General features: G+C 47.8%; 1 protein-coding gene across 3 annotated transcripts in view; it reads right to left on the reverse strand.

Moving 5' to 3' along the window:
• The window catches only part of RNF4 (ring finger protein 4), a 46118-nt gene that overhangs the window by 15738 nt on the left and 9688 nt on the right, over window positions 1-20692 (reverse strand). For all 3 annotated transcript variants that reach the window (XM_031664779.1, XM_031664777.1, XM_031664778.1), the window contains exons 2-3: window positions 9095-9254; window positions 2165-2279 (exon numbers count right to left, since the gene is read on the reverse strand). In XM_031664779.1, coding sequence (XP_031520639.1) covers window positions 2165-2279; window positions 9095-9103 — 124 coding nt within the window. In that variant the 5' untranslated portion in view covers window positions 9104-9254. The remainder of the gene's footprint in view (window positions 1-2164; window positions 2280-9094; window positions 9255-20692) is intronic.

A 20692-nucleotide genomic window follows, 5' to 3' on the forward strand; every position in this document is an offset into this window, starting at 1 on the left:
AGGGATCTAGGGCAAACTCTTTTTTTTTTTTGGAGACAGAGTCTTGTTCTGTCGCCAAGGCTGGAGTGCAGTGGCGTCATCTCAGCTCACTGCAACCTCCGCATCCCAGCTTAAAGCAATTCTGTCTCAGCCTCCCAAGTAATTGGGATTACAGGCACCCGGCAGCATCCCTGGCTAAATTTTTTTGTATTTTTAGTAGAGAAGAGGTTTCACCATTTTGGCCAGGCTGGTCTTGAACTCCTGACCTTGTGATCCACCCGCCTCAGCCTCCCAAAGTGCTGGGATTACAGGCGTGAGCCACCATGCCCAGCCAAGGACAAACTTTTAATCTCCATTTATCTCCCAAGTGTCCCCCTACTCGGATGGAGAATAACAGTGATATTTACTGGTCCCTAGAACCTCAGCACACAAAATGGGTTGCATCTCTTGTGAAGCTTGCCTTTCAGCCCTTAGGGTATACTGTGATGTCTACGTGAGCACAGGATGAAGGTGAAAAGGACATGGACCAAACAGTTAATGTACAACTTCCATTTATATAAAGTAAAAAATGACTCACAACCATTTTGTTTCTGATTACTATTAATATTTAAAAGCACTAAATGGGCCAGGCACAGTGGAACTCCTGACCTCAGGTGATCCGCACGCCTCAGCTTCCCAAACTGCTGGCATTACAGGCGCGAGCCACAGCGCCCAGCCTAACGTAACTTCTTTTACTTTTTAGGTGGGGTTTTGCTGTTGCCCAGGCTAGAGTGCAGTGGCATGATCACAGCTCACTGCAGCCTCAATGTTCCAGGCTCAAGTGATCCTCTGATCTCAGCCTCTCACACTTGGCTAATTTTTTTATTTGTAGAGACAGGGTCTTGCTATGCTGTCCAGGCTCGTCTGGAACTCCTGGGCTCAAGCAATCTGGCTGGCCTGTTTTATTTTCTTGTATCATAAAGTTTCACAGGAATAAAAACCATGATAACCTTAGATATACAATATAATTTATATAACATTATTGCATTCTTTATTAAAAAGAAGGGCTGCCCAACAGTCCATATACTGATATACAACAATTTATTGAACCATTCTCTTTCTGGTGAACACAATTCTGGGCTCTTACAAAAACAGTGCTCTAGGCCTGGCGCAGTGGCTCATGCTGATAATCCCAGTACTTTGGGAGGCCAAGGCAGGTGGATAATCTGAGGTCAGGAGTTTGAGACCAGCCTGGTTGACATGGTGAAACCCCATCTCTACTAAAAACACAAAAAAATTAGCCAGGTGTGGTGGTGGGCACCTGTGATCCCAGCTACTTGGGAAGCTGAGGCAGGAGAATCGCTTAAACCTGGGAGGCAGAGGTTGCAGTGAGCCGAGATCGCACCATTGCACTCCAACCTGGGTGACAGAGTGAAACTCTGTCTCAAACAAAAAAGTGCTCTAATGGGCAGCCCTAAGCACACACAGGGGTAAGACTGCCTAGAGGATGACAAGTGCCATGCTGGAAAGCGGTTGGTTCCTTTTTGGTCTAGAGCCAGGATCTTAGCCTCAAGTCAAGGCTTTCAAGAATTCACTTGTAGAAGTGAAACTCAGAGACCACATAGAGAACTTCACTACTCCTGGGGGGCCCATGAAATTTATCTTGCACTAAGCTGCTTCTGTTTAAAATGCCAGTTTGCAGATATCCTAGTTATAAAAACAATATATGCAGAGCAAAGGGACTTAACTCAGGCGGGTCATCAACCACTTCTTGAGCAGGCAGAAAGGCGAAATCCAATCTGGACTCTGCCTACACCAAGCTCCAACACAGAGAGCTCTGTGGACAAGTTTACCTTCGCGGGTGATTTTGTGTCTTAATGAAAACCAGAGGAGGAAGGCCAAGTCCTTTATGAGGTCAAGCAAATTGGGGATGTAATTTCAAAAAGAAAAGGTGGGCTATCTCATTGGCACTAGAGACTTTTCTAAATGGGTCCTACCCCACTGCTAAACATTATCAGAGTTGAATAGTTAAACCAGCTGAGAGGCTATTTCAGAATCCGTGAAGCTTTGAGTTGTAAATGGTGAGCTGAGATTGCATAGGCCTTCTAAAGACATGGAAAACACCTTCTAATAGCTCACCCTGGTACAGTGAGCTACCTATCTCCACTTTAACATCCCACAGTTGTAGCGTCCCTGGCAATCTTACCGGTTTCCACGAGTTCTATGGGCTCTGCTTCCAAGGAAATCTCGGGGGTGGAGGTTGCTTCCCGAGTTCGCTTCTGGGTTTGTCTAGAATTTATTGCTCCACCACGACGTTTTCTCTGAGTAGCAAGAGGGAAAGAATAGTCACATGAACACCAGAATGTCAGGGTTTCAGGAAGAACTAAAGGGGCAACAACAGAAACGGTTCACCTCATTAACAGGTCAGTGAGTAGACTTGAAGTTAGGGCTCCTCTCAAAACTTGAGATTCCAGAATACTGAATGCTTATATAGAGAGAAATCATCCAAGACATACAACAAGTAGAAATTCTAGAAAGTAAAACTTCTGTTTTATCAAACCATCAGCAGGTCGGCTTGGGGTGGTGGCTCATGCCTGTAATCCCAGCACTTTGGGAGGCTGAGGCAGGAGAATCATGAGGTCAGGAGTTCAAGGTTAGCTTGGCCAACATGGTGAAACCTCATCACTACTAAAAATACAAAAAGTTAGCTGGGCCTGGTGGCAGGCACCTGTAATCCCAGCTACTCCAGAGGCTGAGGCAGGAGAATCGCTTGAACCCAGGAAGTGGAGGTTGCAGTGAGCTGAGATCACGTCACTGTACTCCAGCCTGGACGACAATGTGAGACTCCATCTCAAAAAAAAAAACAAAAACAAGCCAGGCGTGGTGGCTCATGCCTGTAATCCCAGCACTTTGGGAGGCCGAGGCAGGCGGATCATGAGGTCAGGAGATCGAGACCATCTTGGCTAACATGGTGAAACACCTCTCTACTAAAAATACAAAAAAAATTAGCCGGGCCTGGTGGCGGGCGCCTGTAGTCCCAGATACTTGGGAGGCTGAGACAGGAGAATGGCGGGAACCCGGGAGGCGGAGCTTGCAGTGAGTTGAGATGCGCCACTGCACTCCAGCCTGGGCAACAGGGCGAGACTCCGTCTCAAAAACAAACAAACAAAAAAACCCAAAAAAACAAAAACTATTGGCACGTCAAAAGGGACACGATGCATCCCTTTACAAAAGCTTCAGGGCAAGTCAGGATTTGGACTTGTCGTGGATGCCCTGGCCAAAAGGCTGGAAACCCTTCCCTTTAACCAAAAGTTATCAATTTATCTTCCCTGACTTTGTGTCCAGCCTTTCTGAGCCCTTTTTGTTTCTTAGCATAAAGAACTTGGAGTTTTCTGAGTTTCTATACATTGTGGAAAGCTCATCTTCCCCCGGGGAAATGTGGCCTTGAACCTTTCAGGGTATTATCAACTGTGATTCACACCAGACAATCATCCCCCACAAAGAACTCAGAGAACCAAACCTGTTTTAAGCCTGTTCCCAGTGGCTACCCAAGAGCCATGTCTTCCGGAAGGTTCAGGCTTTCAACTGGCTGATCTGCAACTGATGCTCTGACCAGCCTTTCTTCCAAATCCTTAGGCTGCCTTTTGCCAATATGCTCTAGCCATTTCTGGGCTGGCTGGTCCCAAAAGACTAGCTGAGAATACCCTCCACCTTAACCAAGAGACAGAGCCTCCCAACAGAGCCTGTCGCCTTGTTATTCCCACTGTGTATTTCTGTGCTCTTCTCCCCTGTGCCCTGTACTGCTATCCTTCACACTGGACCACCTGGACAAGTACTGCACTACTAAGTCTCAAGTTCCCCACCAGTACCAGCCTTGCAGAACTGTTAAAAGGTCTAAATGAGATCATGTATGTAAAGTACTGCGCAGAGGTGGAATATGCTACTATCCCAATTCCTTAGCCTTACTAGGGTCAATCTGTCCCAGGAAACTCTCAAAGGACCAGATATTGCAAGTGAGATTCATACAAGATCTAGGAACACTCATCACCCAGCCAAGCCCACGCCAGGTAACAGGGATAAGCCTAATTATATCTGTGTTGCAATGCTACTCTTATCAAATGGCAGCTTGAGATGTTCTGGAAATGAAGCTGGGTCTAGCAACTTCCCACCGACTAAGGAGCACAAAAACAGCCCCAGGGGGGCCCAGAGGCCAAGTGACAGCAGCCATAACTCCCAGGTGAGCAGCTGCTCTTGGCCTCAAGTGAGCTGACAATAACCCCAGTGGGGTTCTACTGCCTAGTGTTTTAAGGGTTTCCCCAGCAGTCACTAGGTTACTTATGTAAAAAGTAGAGGTTCCTCTTCAAAGACTTTCCTCCCCATCTAATTACAAATAAATAGTAACTTCTCTTAAAAGCAAAACTTACTCAAAGACCTTTACTAACATTCTTAAATATCTGCTAGCCATAAAAAAGAAATCAATGTACTTTATATTCTTAGCTCCCACAATTTAGCCTAAATATTTACCCTAGCATGCTTACATTAGTCCAAGCAAGCATTAGATCATAGCCTGTTTCTCTTCCTTATTTAAAGGTTATTTTTACCTTTCTCAGCATTCCATAAGTTACTTCCTCATTCCTTTATTCTCCTCTGCCTTTGCCTCTTTTACAAAGTTCTGGCCGGCGCGGTCACGCCTGTAATCCTAGCACTTTGGGAGGCTGAGGTGGGCGGATCACGAGGTCAGAAGATTTGAGACCATCCTGGCTGCACACAAACCCCACCTCTACTTCAAAAATATAAAATTAGTCATGTAGGCGGGCTTCAGTCCTGGGCCACCAGGGAGACTGGCAGGAGAATGGTGTGAACCTAGGGAGGCAGAGCTGCAGTAAATGAGCCTAGATCACACCGCCTGCACTCCAGCCTGTGGAGACAGAGCAGACTCCATCTCCTCCTCCCCAATACTAAATAACAACAAATAAGTTTGTAAGACAACTCATCACAGCTATAGAAATGGGAGGGTCCCATTCCACCAATAAAAAAACCGGTCGACAGCATTAGGTAAACACACCAAGTTATAAATAACCCTGTTCCTTTATCCATGCCCTCAAACCACAGAAAAAATCCTCTCGCAGAAAGAGGAAATTACCTGTCAAGTCAAGCGCCGTGGTCAAGCCTAACGACACTTTGGAGGCCGAGATTCATGATCACGTGAGGTCAGGAGATTGAGACCATCCTACAACCCAGAAACCCTGTTTCTACTTAAAAAAAAAAAACTAGCCAGGCAGGTGGCGGCTTTGGGTAGTCCCCAGCTACTGGAGGCTTGAGTGCAGGAGACGCAGGGAACCTGAAGGCGTGAGCTTGCAGTGAGCTGAGATCCCACACTGCATCTGAGTCTTGGCTGGCAGGAGTGAGACCGTTCCAAAAAAAAAAAAAAAAAAAAAAAAAGGCCTTGCTGTGCTATTAAATTTATGTTCAAATATGGTTTTTACAGCACTGAAAACAAGCATTTTAAACATTCTAGGACTTTTAATATTTACCCCATTCTATGGACCGAGGTCAGAGTTCAAGACCAGCCTGAAGCAAGATGCTGGAAACCTTTGTCTCATTATGATAAAGTAGCCATCTGGTGGCATGGACCCAGTCCCAGCTACTTGGGAGGCTGAGGCAGGACAATCACTAGAACCCGGGTGGCAGAGGTTACAGTGAGCCAATATTGCACCTACTGCACTCCAGCCTAGGCGACAGAGCATGACTTCTGTCTCAAAATAAATAAATAAAAAATTTATCCCATTCTCTTTGATAATGTCCTTTTGTCCTTGTACCCTCCTTCCCTTGTAGCTGACCAAGTCTTTTTTTTTTTTTTTGAGAGAGTCTGGCTCTGTCGCCCAGGCAGGAGTGCAGTGACACGATCTCAGCTTACTGCAACCTCTGCCTCCTGGGTTCAAGCAATTCTCCTGCCTCAGCCTCCCGAGTAGCTGGGATTACAGGCACCTGCCACCATGCCCAGCTAATTTTTTTGTATTTTTAGTGGAGATAGGGTTTCATCATGTTGGCCAGGCTGGTCTCGAACTCCTGTGATCCACCATGCCCAGTCTGTAGCAGACCAAGTCTTTCTTATTAGACACTGCTAAGCAGACCTTCATGTCCCACAGCTACCTGTGTGGTTTCTGGGCCCCACTGAGGGAGCCAAGAAAGCAGCCATGGGTCCTGGATCCCAAATCTCCCCTCATAGATAATTACAGGAATGTCCCCACCCCCTCCCTAACCTCAGGAATCCTCTTTCCTGCCTGCTCTATCGACCCCTCCATGCCTTTATCCAGAGCTTCTTCCCTGCCTGGAGTACCCATCCCTCCCTTTCTTCACTTGGCCAATTCTTGCCCAGCTTTCCAGAACCCACTCAAATGTCACCTCCTTCCTGAGGACATCCTTCACCCTCCCACTCTGCTTTCTCTGAGCCCCCTCCTCCCCCCAAGTAGCTTCCCTGCACCACTCAAGACAGGCTCAATAAATCCAGGAATATCTGCAGAACTCTCCCCTCTCGCCCTCCCATAATTCTGGTTATAACTCTTCTCCTTTTTACTAGCAGGGCCCTCAGAGGTCCACAGCTTTTGGTGAAAACTGACCATCCAATCACAACCACATAAGCTATAACCACACCATAACTTTCAGGAATTTTAACCAATTTCTTCACACACACTCACAAAAGGCTACATTGTTTTGCCTGTTCTGATCCAGCCTAAGCAGAGATGGGGCTTCAGAGGTAAGGCTTAGAGCACCTATTTCCGTATAGGTGAGCTACGTGGTAACCTGCAGGTGAAGCACCAAGGTGGGAGGTCAAAGAAGCAGGCTTTTTTGTGTATCACTATCAAAAGTGGGTCCTGGAGCAAAATGGGGGCCAGGAATGGCCAGGAAGTAACAGAAGAGGGTGAGCACTCAAATGACTCAGAGGGTGTGACCAGCATTTCCATGACCGTTTCCTCTGAGAGCTGTTTGTTCAGCCTCATCCTGCCCCCACCATCCATCTTCCCATACCATTCACAGCATCTCTGGAGCACTGGAAGAAATCAGCAGGCTATTTCACATCTGGTCTGTCTGACAAGGAATTCAGGATCTCAGACAACAGTTGTTTTAGAGTTTAGATCATTTAAACCACCTTGCAGTGGGAACTCTATCAGTAGGGAATAAACTGGGACAGGGGGACCTTCAGGCAATCTCCTCTAGAGCTCAAGGGGTTCCATGTGATACCTGAATTACACCAAACCAGAGCTGCCTCACAGATGTGATAAAAGCTCTAAACAGTCTGGATATGGTCACTCACTTTGGGAGCCTAGGTGGGAGGATTGCTTGAAGCCAGAAGCTCAAGATCAGTCGGGGCAATAAAGCAAGACTCCATGCCTACAAAAAAAATTTTTTTTTTTTTTTTTTTTGAGATGGAGTCTTGCTTTGTCCCCCAGGTTGGAGTGCAGTGGCGCGATCTCAGCTCACTGCAAACTCTGCCTCCTGGGTTCACGCCATTCTCCTGCCTCAGCCTCCCGAGTAGCCAGGACTACAGGTGCCTGCCACTATGCCCGGCTAATTTTTGTATTTTTAGTAGAGACGGGGTTTCACCGTGTTAGCCAGGATGGTCTTGAGCTCCTGACCTTGTGATCCGCCCACCTTGGCCTCCCAAAGTGCTGGGATTACTGGTGTAAACCACCACGCCCAATCAATATTTTCTTAAAAATTAGCCAGGTGTGACGGTGCATGCCTATGATCCTAGCTACCCAGGACGCTGAGGTGAAAGGACTGCTTGACTCCAGGAGTTGGAGACTGCAGTGAGCTATGATCACACCACTGCATGCCAGACAGGGAGACAGACAGAGACCCTGTCTCTTAAAAACAAACAAAAACTGCTGGGCACAGTGGCTCATGTCTGCAATCTCAGCACTATGGGAGGCCAAGATCACTTGAGGTCAGGAATTTGACATCACCCTGGCCAACAAGGTGAAATCCCGTCTCTATTAAAAATATAAAATCAGCTGGGTGTGGTGGTAGGCGCCTGTAATCCCAGCTACTCAGGAGGCTGAGGCAGGAGAGTTGCTTGAACTCAGCAGGCAGAGGTTGCAGCGAGCCGAGATAGTGCCACTGTACTCCAACCTGGGCGACACAGAGAGACTCCATCTCAAAAAACAAACAAAAACAGCCTGGCCAACATGGCAAAAACTGTCTCTATTAAAAATACAGAAATCAGCTGGGCAGGGAGGTGCACGCCTGTGATCCCAGCTATGTGGACGGTTGAGGCACAAGAATCACTTGAACCCAGAAGGTGAAGGTTGCAATGAGCCAAGATCGGGCCACTGCACTCCAGGCTGGGTGACAGGGCAAGACCCTGTTTTAGAAGATAAACAAAAGCTCTAAACAGTTATTATAATGACGAATCAACTTTGGTCACAGAATATAAGAAACTTTTCACTATGGATCATTACTATCATGCTCACAATGAATGAACCAAGAACGTCACAGGGAAACAAAATAGAAGGAAAAATGGAAAACTGGGTGGAAAGACTTTTATAGAGACAGGGTCTCACTCTGTCATCCAGCTGGAGTGCAGTGGTGTCATCATAGCTAGCCTTGAACTCTTGGGCTCAAGGACTCTTCCTGCCTCAGCCTCCCAAGTAGCTGGGACTACAGGTGCACCCCACCACGCCTGGCTCAATTTTTTTTTGTTTATTTGTTTGTAGAGATAGGGCCTATGTTGCCCTGGGTGCTCCTAGACTCAAGTGATCTTTTTACCTTAACCCCTCCCAAGTGTTGTGATTACAGGTGTGAGTCACCATGCCCAGTCTACAAATAATTTTAAAAAGCAAAAAGTCTTAGTATTTCCATGACGCTGACGACTGCTGTGAAGGTCTGAGATTACCAAACCCTAAGTTATTCCTTCTTAGCCTTTTGTCTTCCGGGCACTGCCCTTTATGACTGGAATTTAGTTCAGTGTCGATAAGTGAGCTGATGTAACTACCAGAAAGATCCTATACACACTCCTTCAAGAAGTGGGGCTACTCTGAAGTGCCATTATGGAACTCACTTTCATTCATGTGCTACAAGGAAGAAGGTAGTTAATTAGTCCTAAAAAATCACAAATTCAAGAGATAAAACTTACTGTACTCATTGTGCTCTTTGGTGCCAACCTACAGGAGAGGAAGTGATCTATACCAAGGTTTGCAGGGAAGTCAAATGTTCTCAACCTTTCATGCCGTCTGGTTACTCATCTGGCTTGCAAAAGAGTTTGGATCCGGACAGATTTCCAGTATTTTCAAGTCCTGAAAAACAAAGATACTGATTTGATAAATGCTGCCACTTACATCACTGAAACAAAGCTCAGCTCGATAAAGTACTGGTCCTTTCTGTCCCTAGGTTCTTTGCTGAATATGTTACGCAATGACATCCTTAATTCTATATTCATCTTAGGAAGCAAGCATTCTTGTTGCATATAGGACTTCCTGATCCCAAAGTCTGCAACTGTAATTATTATGCTCCCTCCTTTCTGGCTCCTGCCATCTCGGCAAGGTACTGTGCTAACGCCTGGGAAGCGGTGCAAGTCAGGACTGCCACACACGACCACACCAACTCCTCAGTAACCGTAACCGGAAGGGAAGGGAAAGAGCTTCTGAGGCCAAACAGAGCTCAGAGCCTCAGGCTCTTCCCACAATTTCACTGTCACCGTCTAGAGTTGAGGAGACAAGAGCCATTCACTCTAAAGCACACTGTGTGTCCAGCTGAGACTTCTGTTGCTGGGACCAGGTGAATGGTGAACCAGGAGACTGTGGACTAGGCAGCCAAGTAGAAGCTTTGAGCAAAGGCAGAGAAATCACCAGATGCAGAGGTTGAGAGGCCCTTGGATTTCACTGAGAAGTGAGGCTGAACACGGTAAACTCAGTGTCAGCAATGCAGTGGGTAATGGAGCCACAAGCCCTGAGCACAGGACAAGGCTGAGGGACTAGGAGAGAGCCAAAGCAAGGACAAGACCCTTGTGGTCACCCACTGCTGGGTGCTAGCAGCTTAGATTAGGAGAGTGCTTCTCAAGCATGAGCCTCAAGCATCAGGCTCCCCCACAGAGGGCTTGTTAAGCCCAGGCTGCTAGGCCCTCCAATTTACACGTCTTAACAAGTTCCCAGGTGCTGCTGTTCCAGAGACCACACCATGGTACATACTGAAGTAGCATAATGGGATGGAGTTGCAAAGCAGACACAGGTGAAAGGGATCCAGGTGGCGGAAACAACAGGAACGCTCTTCATATCCACCCTCTGTGCATCCCCAGTGCTGCTGCCGTGTCATCCTTCTCTGCACCATCACCATGCCTGCTCATGCTGGGTCTCCTGTCCCTGGGTGCCCATCTACCCTACTGCCAGGCCATCTTTCCAAAACATTTGCCGCAGCAACTTTCCCTGGATCCTTATCCTAAGCATGGTGTGTGGAGCCAGGCTGGCACTGCAATCAGCGCACATCTCTTGAGCCAGGCAACTGGGATTGAAATCCAAGCACCAGCTGGGTGCGGTGGCTCACACCTGTAATCCCAGCACTCTGGGAGGCCGAGGCGGGTGGATTACCCGAGGTCAGGAGTTTGAGACTAACCTGGCCAACATGGTGAAACCCCATCTCTACTAAATAACACAAAAAATTAGCCGAGAGTGGTGGTGGATGCCTCTAATTCCAGCTACTCCTGAATTAGGCAGAAGAATCTATTGAACCCAGGAGGTGGAGGAGCTGAGATCACAGCATTACACTCCAGCCTGGGCAACGAGAGCCCAACTCCAAACTCCATCTAAAAAAAAAAAAAAATCCAGGCACCTGAACCCCAACCTGTGACCTTGGGGCATGGCACTGAACTTCTCTGTGCCCCATTTCTTGTCTATAGAACAGAACTGCACCTACCTCAATGGTGTGTAAGGATTACAGAAGTTATTAGAAGAGAGTGTTTGGAGCAGTGCAGACACACTGTAAAGGCTCAGGGTCTGTGGGCTGACACATACCCATCACCACACTCAGCCCCACAGCACAGGCTGACAGTCTCTCCAAATTCACCTTTCCAGTGCCCAGCTCCAACCTTCTGCTCAAGCCCTAAAACGCTGTGTGATATCACATCCCACTGTTTTGTTTTGTTTTGTTTTTGCGATGGAATCTCACTCTGTTGCCCAGGCTGGAGTGAGTGCAGTGGTGCAATCTCAGCTCACTGCAACCTCCACCTCCCAGGTTCAAGTGATTCTCCTGCCTCAGCCTCCCAGGTAGATGGGATTACAGGCGTGTGCCACCACACCCAGCTAATTTTTCTACTTTTAGTAGAGACGGGGTTTCACCAGGTTGGTCAGGCTGGTCTCGAACTTCTGACCTCAGGTGATCCACCTGCTTCAGCTTCCCAAAGTGCTGGGATTACAGGCATGAGCCACCACGCCCGACCTCCCACCCAGCTTTAAGAAGGGGCTGCATACCTCCCTGCCTCATTCATAGTGGGGATGTAGAAATGCAGAAATGTACCATCCTGGCTAACACGGTAAAACCCCGTCTCTACTAAAAAATACAAAAAACTAGCCGGGCGAGGTGGTGGGTGCCTGTAGTCCCAGCTACTCGGGAGGCTGAGGCAGGAGAATGGCATGAACCCGGGAGGCGGGGCTTGCAGTGAGCTGAGATCCGGCCACTGCACTCCAGCCTGGGCAACAGAGCGAGACTCTCTCAAAAAAAAAAAAAAAGAAAAAAAAAGAAAAAAGAAATGTAGAAATGCAGAGTGAAAGGAGACCTTAGGGGTCATGGGAAAGTAGCCCTCACCAACTACAAAGGGTTCTGGATCATGTAGGTGAGAGTCCAGTGGAATAAGAAAACTAACAACAGCTGAGATGTGCCTCTATGCATCTGCACAAGGCACTGTGCTTCCCAAATATTACCACATGTGCTCCTCGTATCACCCAGTAAGGAAACAGGCACTGTTATGGTCCCCTTTTTACACATGAAGCAGCTGAGGATTAAAGTTAAGTAACTTGACCAAAGTCGTCCACACCTAGTAAACAGAGCCTAGACTTAAACCAGGGCAGTCTGACACCAAAACCCGCACCCTCAAATAGGTATGTTAGTGCCAGAATCAAATACATCAATTCTAGAAACTAGCTGGAACACTGATGGTGATTTTTCAGATATCTCAAATTTAGTGTGTTCCAAAAGGAACCCATGCCTCCTCCTTCCGCCAACATACACTCCATTTCAGGAAAGGGCCCCACCATCCTCCAACCTCTCGTCCAGGATGCTCTCACTTACACAAGTGCTACGAGGACAGGGCTCGATTTACTTTGTACCTAGCTAAGACCTTACACAAAGCGGATGCTCACATTTATTGAAGGAATAAATGAGGGTAAGAGTAGGGTGCTGATGGCACCCCCGCCACTAAGAAAAGAGGAGCTGGGGTAGAGAAGTGGTCATTCCTGGCTGGGGATGGTCAAGAGAGCCAGATGCTAGGGATTCCTAAAGTTCCAAGGTGAAAGGAGAAACAACTCATGTCAAGGTTATCTAGCTTCTTACCCTGCAAGAGTGATACCACAAAACCCAACGAGGGAAGGGAGAATAGAAACAGGAGCTGAGTGTAGTTTTAGAAAAGTGGGGTGTGAGATACCCAGGGAGAAAGGGCCGAAGGTAGCTGGAAACTCAAGAGTGAGAACTGGGATGGACGTAGAGATTTCAGAATGTGTGAAAACTTGGGGAAGCAGGTAGATAGAATCTGTAAAAGAGAATTTAAAAGAAACAAAGCTAGGATAACCTGGAGCTGTCACTTAGACAAAACCTCCTTCTTCAAGGAGGAAGAAGCAGTGAACAGCTGCAATGCACAGGCTGAGGAACTAAAAGGCAGCCAGTGAGCTCAGACACGGAAGTGGGACACGGTGACCTAAGCAAGTGGAAGCAGCAGCAAAGGAGTTGCAGTCCCAGCCTAACTGCACTGAGGATCAAGCTGGGCTGTCTAGAGGAAGCGGCACTGAATGGGGCCTAAAGCGACAGGAGGTGTCAGTCAAGAAACAATGTATGTGGGTGGGGTGGGCGGAAGGAAGAGGGATGTCCCAGACAAGCACTGTGTGGAGGTGGGGAGAGAACTGAGGACAACAAAGGTGCCGAAGAGAACAGATGGGAGACTGAACAAGTCAGACGGTAGACCAAGGAGGAGATTCAGGGTAGACCAGGCGTGAAGAAGGCCGTGAGGCTCAGGGGTAGTGACAGAGTATAGGACAGAGAGGTGACTGACAGGGTGGAAGTTGGGGGGGCTTCGGGGCTTTCTTCATTCTTATAGATTTATTATTTAAGGTCTACGTAACTATTCTTTTATTCTTAGAGGATCACCCCCACATAAAGCTATTATAAGCACTTCAGATACTGACCCCCCCAACTCTAGCAGGAGTATGACATTTAATTATGTATATTTATGGTATATATGCATATGATGTGCAGATGCTCCTTGACTTACAATGAGGCTAACTCCCAATAAATCTTAAGTTGAAAAATCCTAAATAAAACACTGTAAATTGGCCAGGCGCAGTGGCTCACGCCTTATAATCCCAGCACTTTGGGAGGCCGAGGTGGGCAGATCACAAGGTCAGGCGATAGAGACCATCCTGGCTAACACGGTGAAACCGGGTCTCTACTAAAAATACAAAAAATTAGCCGGGTGTGGTGGCAGTGCCTGTAGTCCCAGTTACTCGGGAGGCTGAGGCAGGAGAATGGTGTGAACCAGGGAGGCGGAGACTGCAGTGAGCCGAGATGGCGCCACTGCACTCCTGCCTGGGCAAAAGTGCGAGGCTCTCTCTCAAAACAAAACAAAAAGGCCGGGCGCGGTGGCTCAAGCCTGTAATCCCAGCACTTTGGGAGGCCGAGGCGGGTGGATCACGAGGTCAGGAGATCGAGACCATCCTGGCTAACATGGTGAAACCCCGTCTCTACTAAAAATACAAAAAACTAGCCGGGCGTGGTGGCGGGCGCCTGTAGTCCCAGCTACTCGGAGGCTGAGGCGGGAGAATGGCGTGAACTCGGGAGGTGGAGCTTGCAGTGAGCCGAGATTGCGCCACCGCACTCCAGCCTGGGCGACAGAGCGAGACTCCGTCTCAAAAAAAAAACAAAAAACAAAAAACAACAACAACAAAAAACCCCACTGTAAGTCAGAAACTGTCTGTGTATTCGTATGTGCATGTGTCTCTATCATATATAAGAGAGTCTGCTGATTGACAGAGACAGACTGTCAGGCGGGCAGGAAACAGGAAGAGGGTTAGACTGGAACCAAATTCTATGACTGTATCTCATATCACTGTATTCCTATGAGCAAAGAGTGAGTCAGTGGAAAAGGGGCAGTGGGGAGCACACCAGAACCAGAATGATGCTGTAACTCTGCAGCCAGTCCACAGGGAGATGCTCTAATGAGAAGCTCTTCTGTTTAGCCCAGCCCTACATCAGGTACACAGAACCCTCAAATCCTGCCTGGGAGGCAGGGTCTGATACAATCACCCACTGAAAATAAGAGACCTGGGCTGGGCATGGTGGTTCACGCCTGTAATCCCAGCACTTTGGAAGGCCAAAGTGGGCGGATCACCTGAGGTGAGGAGTTCGAGACCAGCCTGACCAATATGGGGAAACCTACTCCCTACTAAAAACACAAAAATTAGCTGGGTGTAGTGGTGGGCGCCTGTAATCACAGCTACTCGGGAGGCCAAGGCAGGAGAATCACTTGAGCACAGGAGGCGGAGTTTACAGTGCCATTGCACTCCAGCCTGGGCGACGAGTGAAACTCAGTCTCAAAATAAACAAATAAATAAAAACACATAATTTTTTTTTTGAGACAGTCTTGTTCTGTCACCCAGGCTGGAGTGCAGTGGTGTGATCTTGGCTGACTGCAGCCTCTACCTCTCAGGTTCAAGCAATTCTCATGCCTCAGCCTCCCAACTAGCTGGGATTATAGGAACCCACCACCATGCCCGGCTAATTTTTGTATTTTTAGTAGAGATGGGGTTTTGCCATGTTGGCCAGGATGGTCTCCAACTCCTGACCTCAAGTGATCCGCCCACCTCGACTTCCCAAAGTGCTGGGATTATAGGAGTAAGCCACTGCACCTGGTCACAAACACCTCTTAAACGGAACTTTGATACCCTCAGTCATATCAATAACCACACCTTAATACTCAGAAGAAATACGAGCCTCTTGCTCATTATACAAATGAGGGTATGTGGTAAGTGGTCAGCAATGATGTGGCTGGCCAGTAAGCCCTACAGCCTTGGACAAATACTTGCCCTCTGTGCCTCAGTGTCCGCATCTTTAACCGAGTAGAACGCCTCACCTCTGTGGAACCAGTGGCCGCTGAATGAAACACGCAGTATGGTTCCTCGCACCCAGAAGGCAACTCTATCAGCTAATTCGCTCACTATTCACAGGTGCCTAGTCTGGGTAAGGCACTGCTCCAGGGGCTAGGAACGGAATGGGAAACAGCAACAAAAAACCCCCAAGGAGCATATATCCCAGCTGGACAGATGACCAACACATTAAGTAATAAACACATGTTATATCAGAAGGGCTGGAGAAAATGTCTCTTCTTACAGGTATGAGTGCTATTCAATGAAACAAAGCTTCACCCCAGGAGGAACTGGAACCAATGTTTCCGGCTCTTAGCAAGGGCTTTATTCATTTCCAGAAGAGACTTGGCAGGATGTAGCTAATCACAATGGCTTAGACTTAGAGGAGGACTCAGAGGAGGTTGAAGAAAGCCGGCACAGAGCCAATGACAGGCAGTTCTCACCCAGAGTTATTTATTCCTAAAGCTCAGGGGCCTCGAACATTGGCCTCCCTTGAAGGTTTGCAGGGACAAGAGGAATGAACTTGATCAAAGCAGAAAGCAGCAGACTATGCTCAGAGAGGCAATGAGGCAGGTTCAGATGCCAAGTAACCAGGTCTTCCATAAAATTATCTTATGGCCCTGGTTAAGCTGCCACCAGCGATCAGGCTACAACCAAAATCCCCAGGGTCCTGAAAGGCGCAAAGGGCTTTCACATCTTTCAGCCAAGATGGCCTAGGCTTTGGAGTCTCATACAAAAACAACGTAATTTCTGGAGGCCAGGAGAAAGGGTAAGATCATGAAGGAAATCTAAGGATCAACTCCTCCAGAGGCCGATGGGCAGGTGTACTTCAGATGCTAGAGGCCGTCAACATTCTCGACACTTCCCCAGAGCCCACAGTCAGCACAGGAGGCAGGCTTGCCAAGCTACCTGGTGTTGATGGCCACTGAGCACAGAGCCTGCCGGAGAAGACCAGCTAGCAGCTTAGCTGCCTCTACTGTATCCAGAATTCAGGGTTGGTTGGGCTATAGAGATGGTTGTGAGACGCTCACAAATCTGATTATTTGACCCATACCAGGTGGGAGCAGCTGAGCAGTGCCCCACAATGGGAATTCTCTGAAGGGCACACCAGAGGAGGCCTAATCTCAAACAGCACTTTCTCCGGCTCCAGGCTCCTCAACAGAGACATGTTCTTCTAGCCTTAGTCAGATGCATCTGTGGGCTAAGGAGCAATACAAGCTGTCACCAAAGGGCTAGCCAAACCCAGCTCTTTAAGGGCTTGCATCTTGGTGGAGAAATCCAGCATCCAGAAGCCCTAATCTAGACCCTCTTCAACTCTCAACACTTTACCTAGAAAGTAAACTAACAAGTCAGTGTCCCAGCCTGGACAACATGGGGAAACCCCGTCTCTACAAAAAAATACAAAAACTTAGCCGAGCACAGTGGTGTGCGACTCTAGTCCCAGCTCCCAGCTACTTGGGAGGCTGAGGTGGGAGGCTCACTTGAGAGTGGGAGGTTGAAGCTACAGTGAGCCATGACAGCGCCACTGCACTCCTGCCTTGGTGAGAGTGAGACCCTGTCTTAAAAACAACAAAAACACCGGGTGTGGTGGCTCACGCCTGTAATCCCAGCACTTTGGGAGGCCGAGGTGGGCGGATCACGAGGTCAGGAAATCGAAACCATCCTGGCTAACAGTGAAACCCCGTCTCTACTAAAAATACAAAAAATTAGCCAGGCGTCTGTAGTTCCAGCTACTCCAGAGGCTGAGGCAGGAGAACGGCGTGAACATCGGAGGCGAAGCTTACAGTGTACAGAGACTGTGCCACTGCACTCCAGCCTGGGCAACAGAGCAAGACTCTGTCTTCAAAAAAAGCCAAAAAACAAAAAAACCAAAACTGTCTCAAAAAAATATCATAAAACAAAAACACACATGCAAGTCAAAAAATTACTGGCTCCCGGTGAAGATGAAGAAAAACAGGCACACACAACAGGAATGCTCTGAAGGTGACAGAAGGCAGAAGGGAGAAGGGGGAGGAGGAGGTTCAAGGAAGTTAAAAGCACCACAAGGTAATGCAAAGAGTCACCAGGCTCCAAAATATCCAAGAATATTGCAAGTGCTCCCAAAGAATCACAAGCATTGCCTACAGAACATAGGCCAAAGTCTTCATATCATATAGCCAACCTCCCCTCCCAACTCCTCCTCACTTTTCTGGGTTCATTTGCAGTTACAGACATGTGTTTCTTAAAAAAAATAAAAAAGCATCTTGCTATGCAAAAACCCACCATTTGTGAGGAAAAATGGAATTAGGGGCACAACACTAAAAAATTTTGTCAGTGACACACATACACAAAACAATCTAGTGAAAATGGTAGTAAAGTTCTACACGTTAAATGGTTAAGAAATACAAGTAACTGTGATACTCTACCTTGAAAAAGGCCTGAGGCTTGCTCTGTGGAAGTAGGCCTCAGACGGTTTACAGCTTGTGAGTTATTGAGAAGTGGAGGCAAAGAGAGTGAATGCTGTAACATCCGATGTACACAACTGTGGCTCACATACAACAAGTCAACTGAGGTGACTGATCTATGTTGAAGGTATGTATATTACATGGCTTGGTACAGCTGGCCTCAACTTTTCACGATCACCTAACGTTTCTCATAGATGACACAGTGTACAGCAAACTCTCAAGTGGTTATCTAATACAGCAGCCTCACTGGAACAAACTCATGTTTCCAAACAAACACTTCAAGCAGAACTGTACTTTACTCCAGGAATCCTGGAAGTCAGTTCAAAGTACCTGACTTTGGAACTCAAAGAAGGTCTGAAGTTGGCCAGGTTGGTCCTGCCACTCCCACCCTTTGGGGGAATTTCTGCTCATTCTTCAAGGCCTACCTCAAAGGGCTTCAATTTCTCTCACTCCTCCCAGTGCTGACTTAACCATTCCTTCTATACTCCCTTAAGACAAGAAACATAACTTATCAAATACTTATCAAGATGTCCCCACCCATTAGCACAGCACTTGGCCCAAACATGTAAATAAGATTTTTTTTTTCCCCACTGAAATTATCAAGGTCTGGGTTCACGCCTGTAATCCCAGCACTTTGGGAGGCCGAGGTGGGCAGATCACCTGAGGTTGGAAGTTTGAGACCAACCTGGCAAACATGGTGAAACCCCAACTCTACTAAAAAAACAAAAATTAGCCAGGCATGGTGATGGGCATCTGTAATCCCCGCTACTCAGGAGGCTGAGTCAGGAGAACCCCTTGAACTCAGGAGGCAGAGGTTGCAGTGAGCCGAGATTGCACCATTGCACTCCAGCCTGGGTGACAGAGTGAGACTCTGCCTCAAAACAAAAAAAAAAAAGAATGAAATTAGCAAACTCTAGGGCCAGGAAAGAGGCTCATGCCTGTAATCCCAGCACTTTGGGAGGCTGAGGCAGGACTGCTTGAGCCCAGGAGTTCTGGACCAGCCTGGTCATCACAGTGAAACTCTTTCTCCACAAAATATTAATACCAAAAAAAAAAAAAAAACAAACAAACAACCTAGCAGGCTGTGGTGGCACACGCCTGTAGTCCCAGTTACTCAGGAGGCTAAGATGGGAGGATCGCTTGTGCCCAGGGAGGTCGAGGCTAAAGTGAGTTATGACTGTGCTACTGCACTCCAGCCTGTCATTCCGAACACTGACTCCCAGCAAAAGTTATCAAGCTGATCACATGCTTGAAAGAGATGGCAGATACCTTGAATACATGGTAGAGCGTTTTTGAAAAAGAAAAAAAATAATTTCAGAGATGGGGGAAATGAAGCCTTTACACTGCAAGTAAAAACAGTCACAATTAAGAAACAAATGGAGCCTTAAAAGCGGGACTGGAGCCAGTGCAGCGGTGTGCACCTGTATTAGTCCGTTTTCACAATGCTGATAAAGACATACTTGAGACTGGTCAACTTACAAAAGAGGTTTAATGAACTTAACAGTTCCACATGGCTGGAGAAGCCTCACAATCAAGATGGAAGGCAAGGAGGAGCAAGTCACATCTTACATGGATGGCGGCAAGCAAAGAGAGCTTGTGCAGGGAAACTTCCCCTTACAAAACTATCAGATCTTGTGAGACTTATTCACCATCATCAGAACAACATGGGAAAGATCTGCCCCCATGATTCAATTATCTCCCACCAGGTCCCTCCCACATGTGGAAATTCAAGATGAGATCTGGGTGGGGACACAGCCAAACCATACCATTCCACCCCTGGCCCCTCCCAAATCTTATGTCCTCACATTTCAAAACCAGTCATGCCTTTCCACAGTCCCAAGGTCTTAACTCATTTCAGTATTAACTCAAAAGTCCAAAGTCTCATCTGAGACAAGGCAAGTCCCTTCCACCTATGAGCCTGTAAATCAAAAGCAATTTAGTTACTTCTTAGATACAATGGGGGTGCAGGCATTGGGTAATTCCAAATGGGAGAAATTGGCCAAAACAAAGGGGCTACAGGCCCCATGCAAGTCCGAAATCCAGCAGAGCAGTCCAAATCTCAAAGCTCCAAAATGATCTCCTTTGACTCCATGTCTCACAACCAGTCATGCTGATCCAAGAGGTGAGTGCCCAAGGTCTTGGGCAGCTCCACCCCTGTGGCTTTGCAGGGTACAGCCTCCCCCCCGGCTGTTTCATAGGGTGGTGTTGAGTGTCTGCAGCTTTTCCAGGTGCACAGTGCAAGCTGTCAGAAGCTCTATCATTCTGGGGTCTGGAGGACAGTGGTTCTCTTCCCACTGTTCAACCAGGTGGTGCTCCAGTAGGGACTCTGCTTGGGGGCTCTGACCTCACATTTCCCTGCTGCACTGCCCTAGCAGAGGTTCTCCATGAGTGCCCTGCCCCTGCAGCAAACTTCTGCCTGGGCATCCAGGTGTTTCCATGCATCCTCTGAAATCTAGGTGGAGGTTCCCAAACCCTGATTCTTGACTTTGGTGTACTCGCAGGCTCAACACCATGTGGAAGCTGCCAAGGTTTGGGGCCTGTACCCTCTGAAGCCACGGCCTGAGTTCTACTCTATGTTGGCCCCTTTCAGCCACAGCTGGGGCAGCTGGAATGCAGGGCACCAGGTCACTAGGCTGCACACAGCAGAGGAACCCTAGGCCCAGCCCAGGAAACCATATTTTCCTCCTGGGCATCTGGGCCCATGATGGGAGGGGCTGCCATGAAGACCTCTGACATGCCCTGGCGACATTTTCCCCCACTATCTTGGGGATTAACACTTGGCTCCTTGTTACTCATGCAAATCTCTGCAGCTGGCTTTAATTTCTTCTCAGAAAATGGAATTTTATTTTCTAGCACATTGTCAGGCTGCAAATTTTCCAAACTTTTATGCTCTGCTTCCCTTATAAAACTGATTGCCGGGCCGGGCGCGGTGGCTCAAGCCTGTAATCC

The sequence above is a fragment of the Papio anubis genome, chromosome 3 (assembly GCF_008728515.1).
Source record: "Papio anubis isolate 15944 chromosome 3, Panubis1.0, whole genome shotgun sequence".
Lineage (NCBI taxonomy): Eukaryota > Metazoa > Chordata > Mammalia > Primates > Cercopithecidae > Papio > Papio anubis.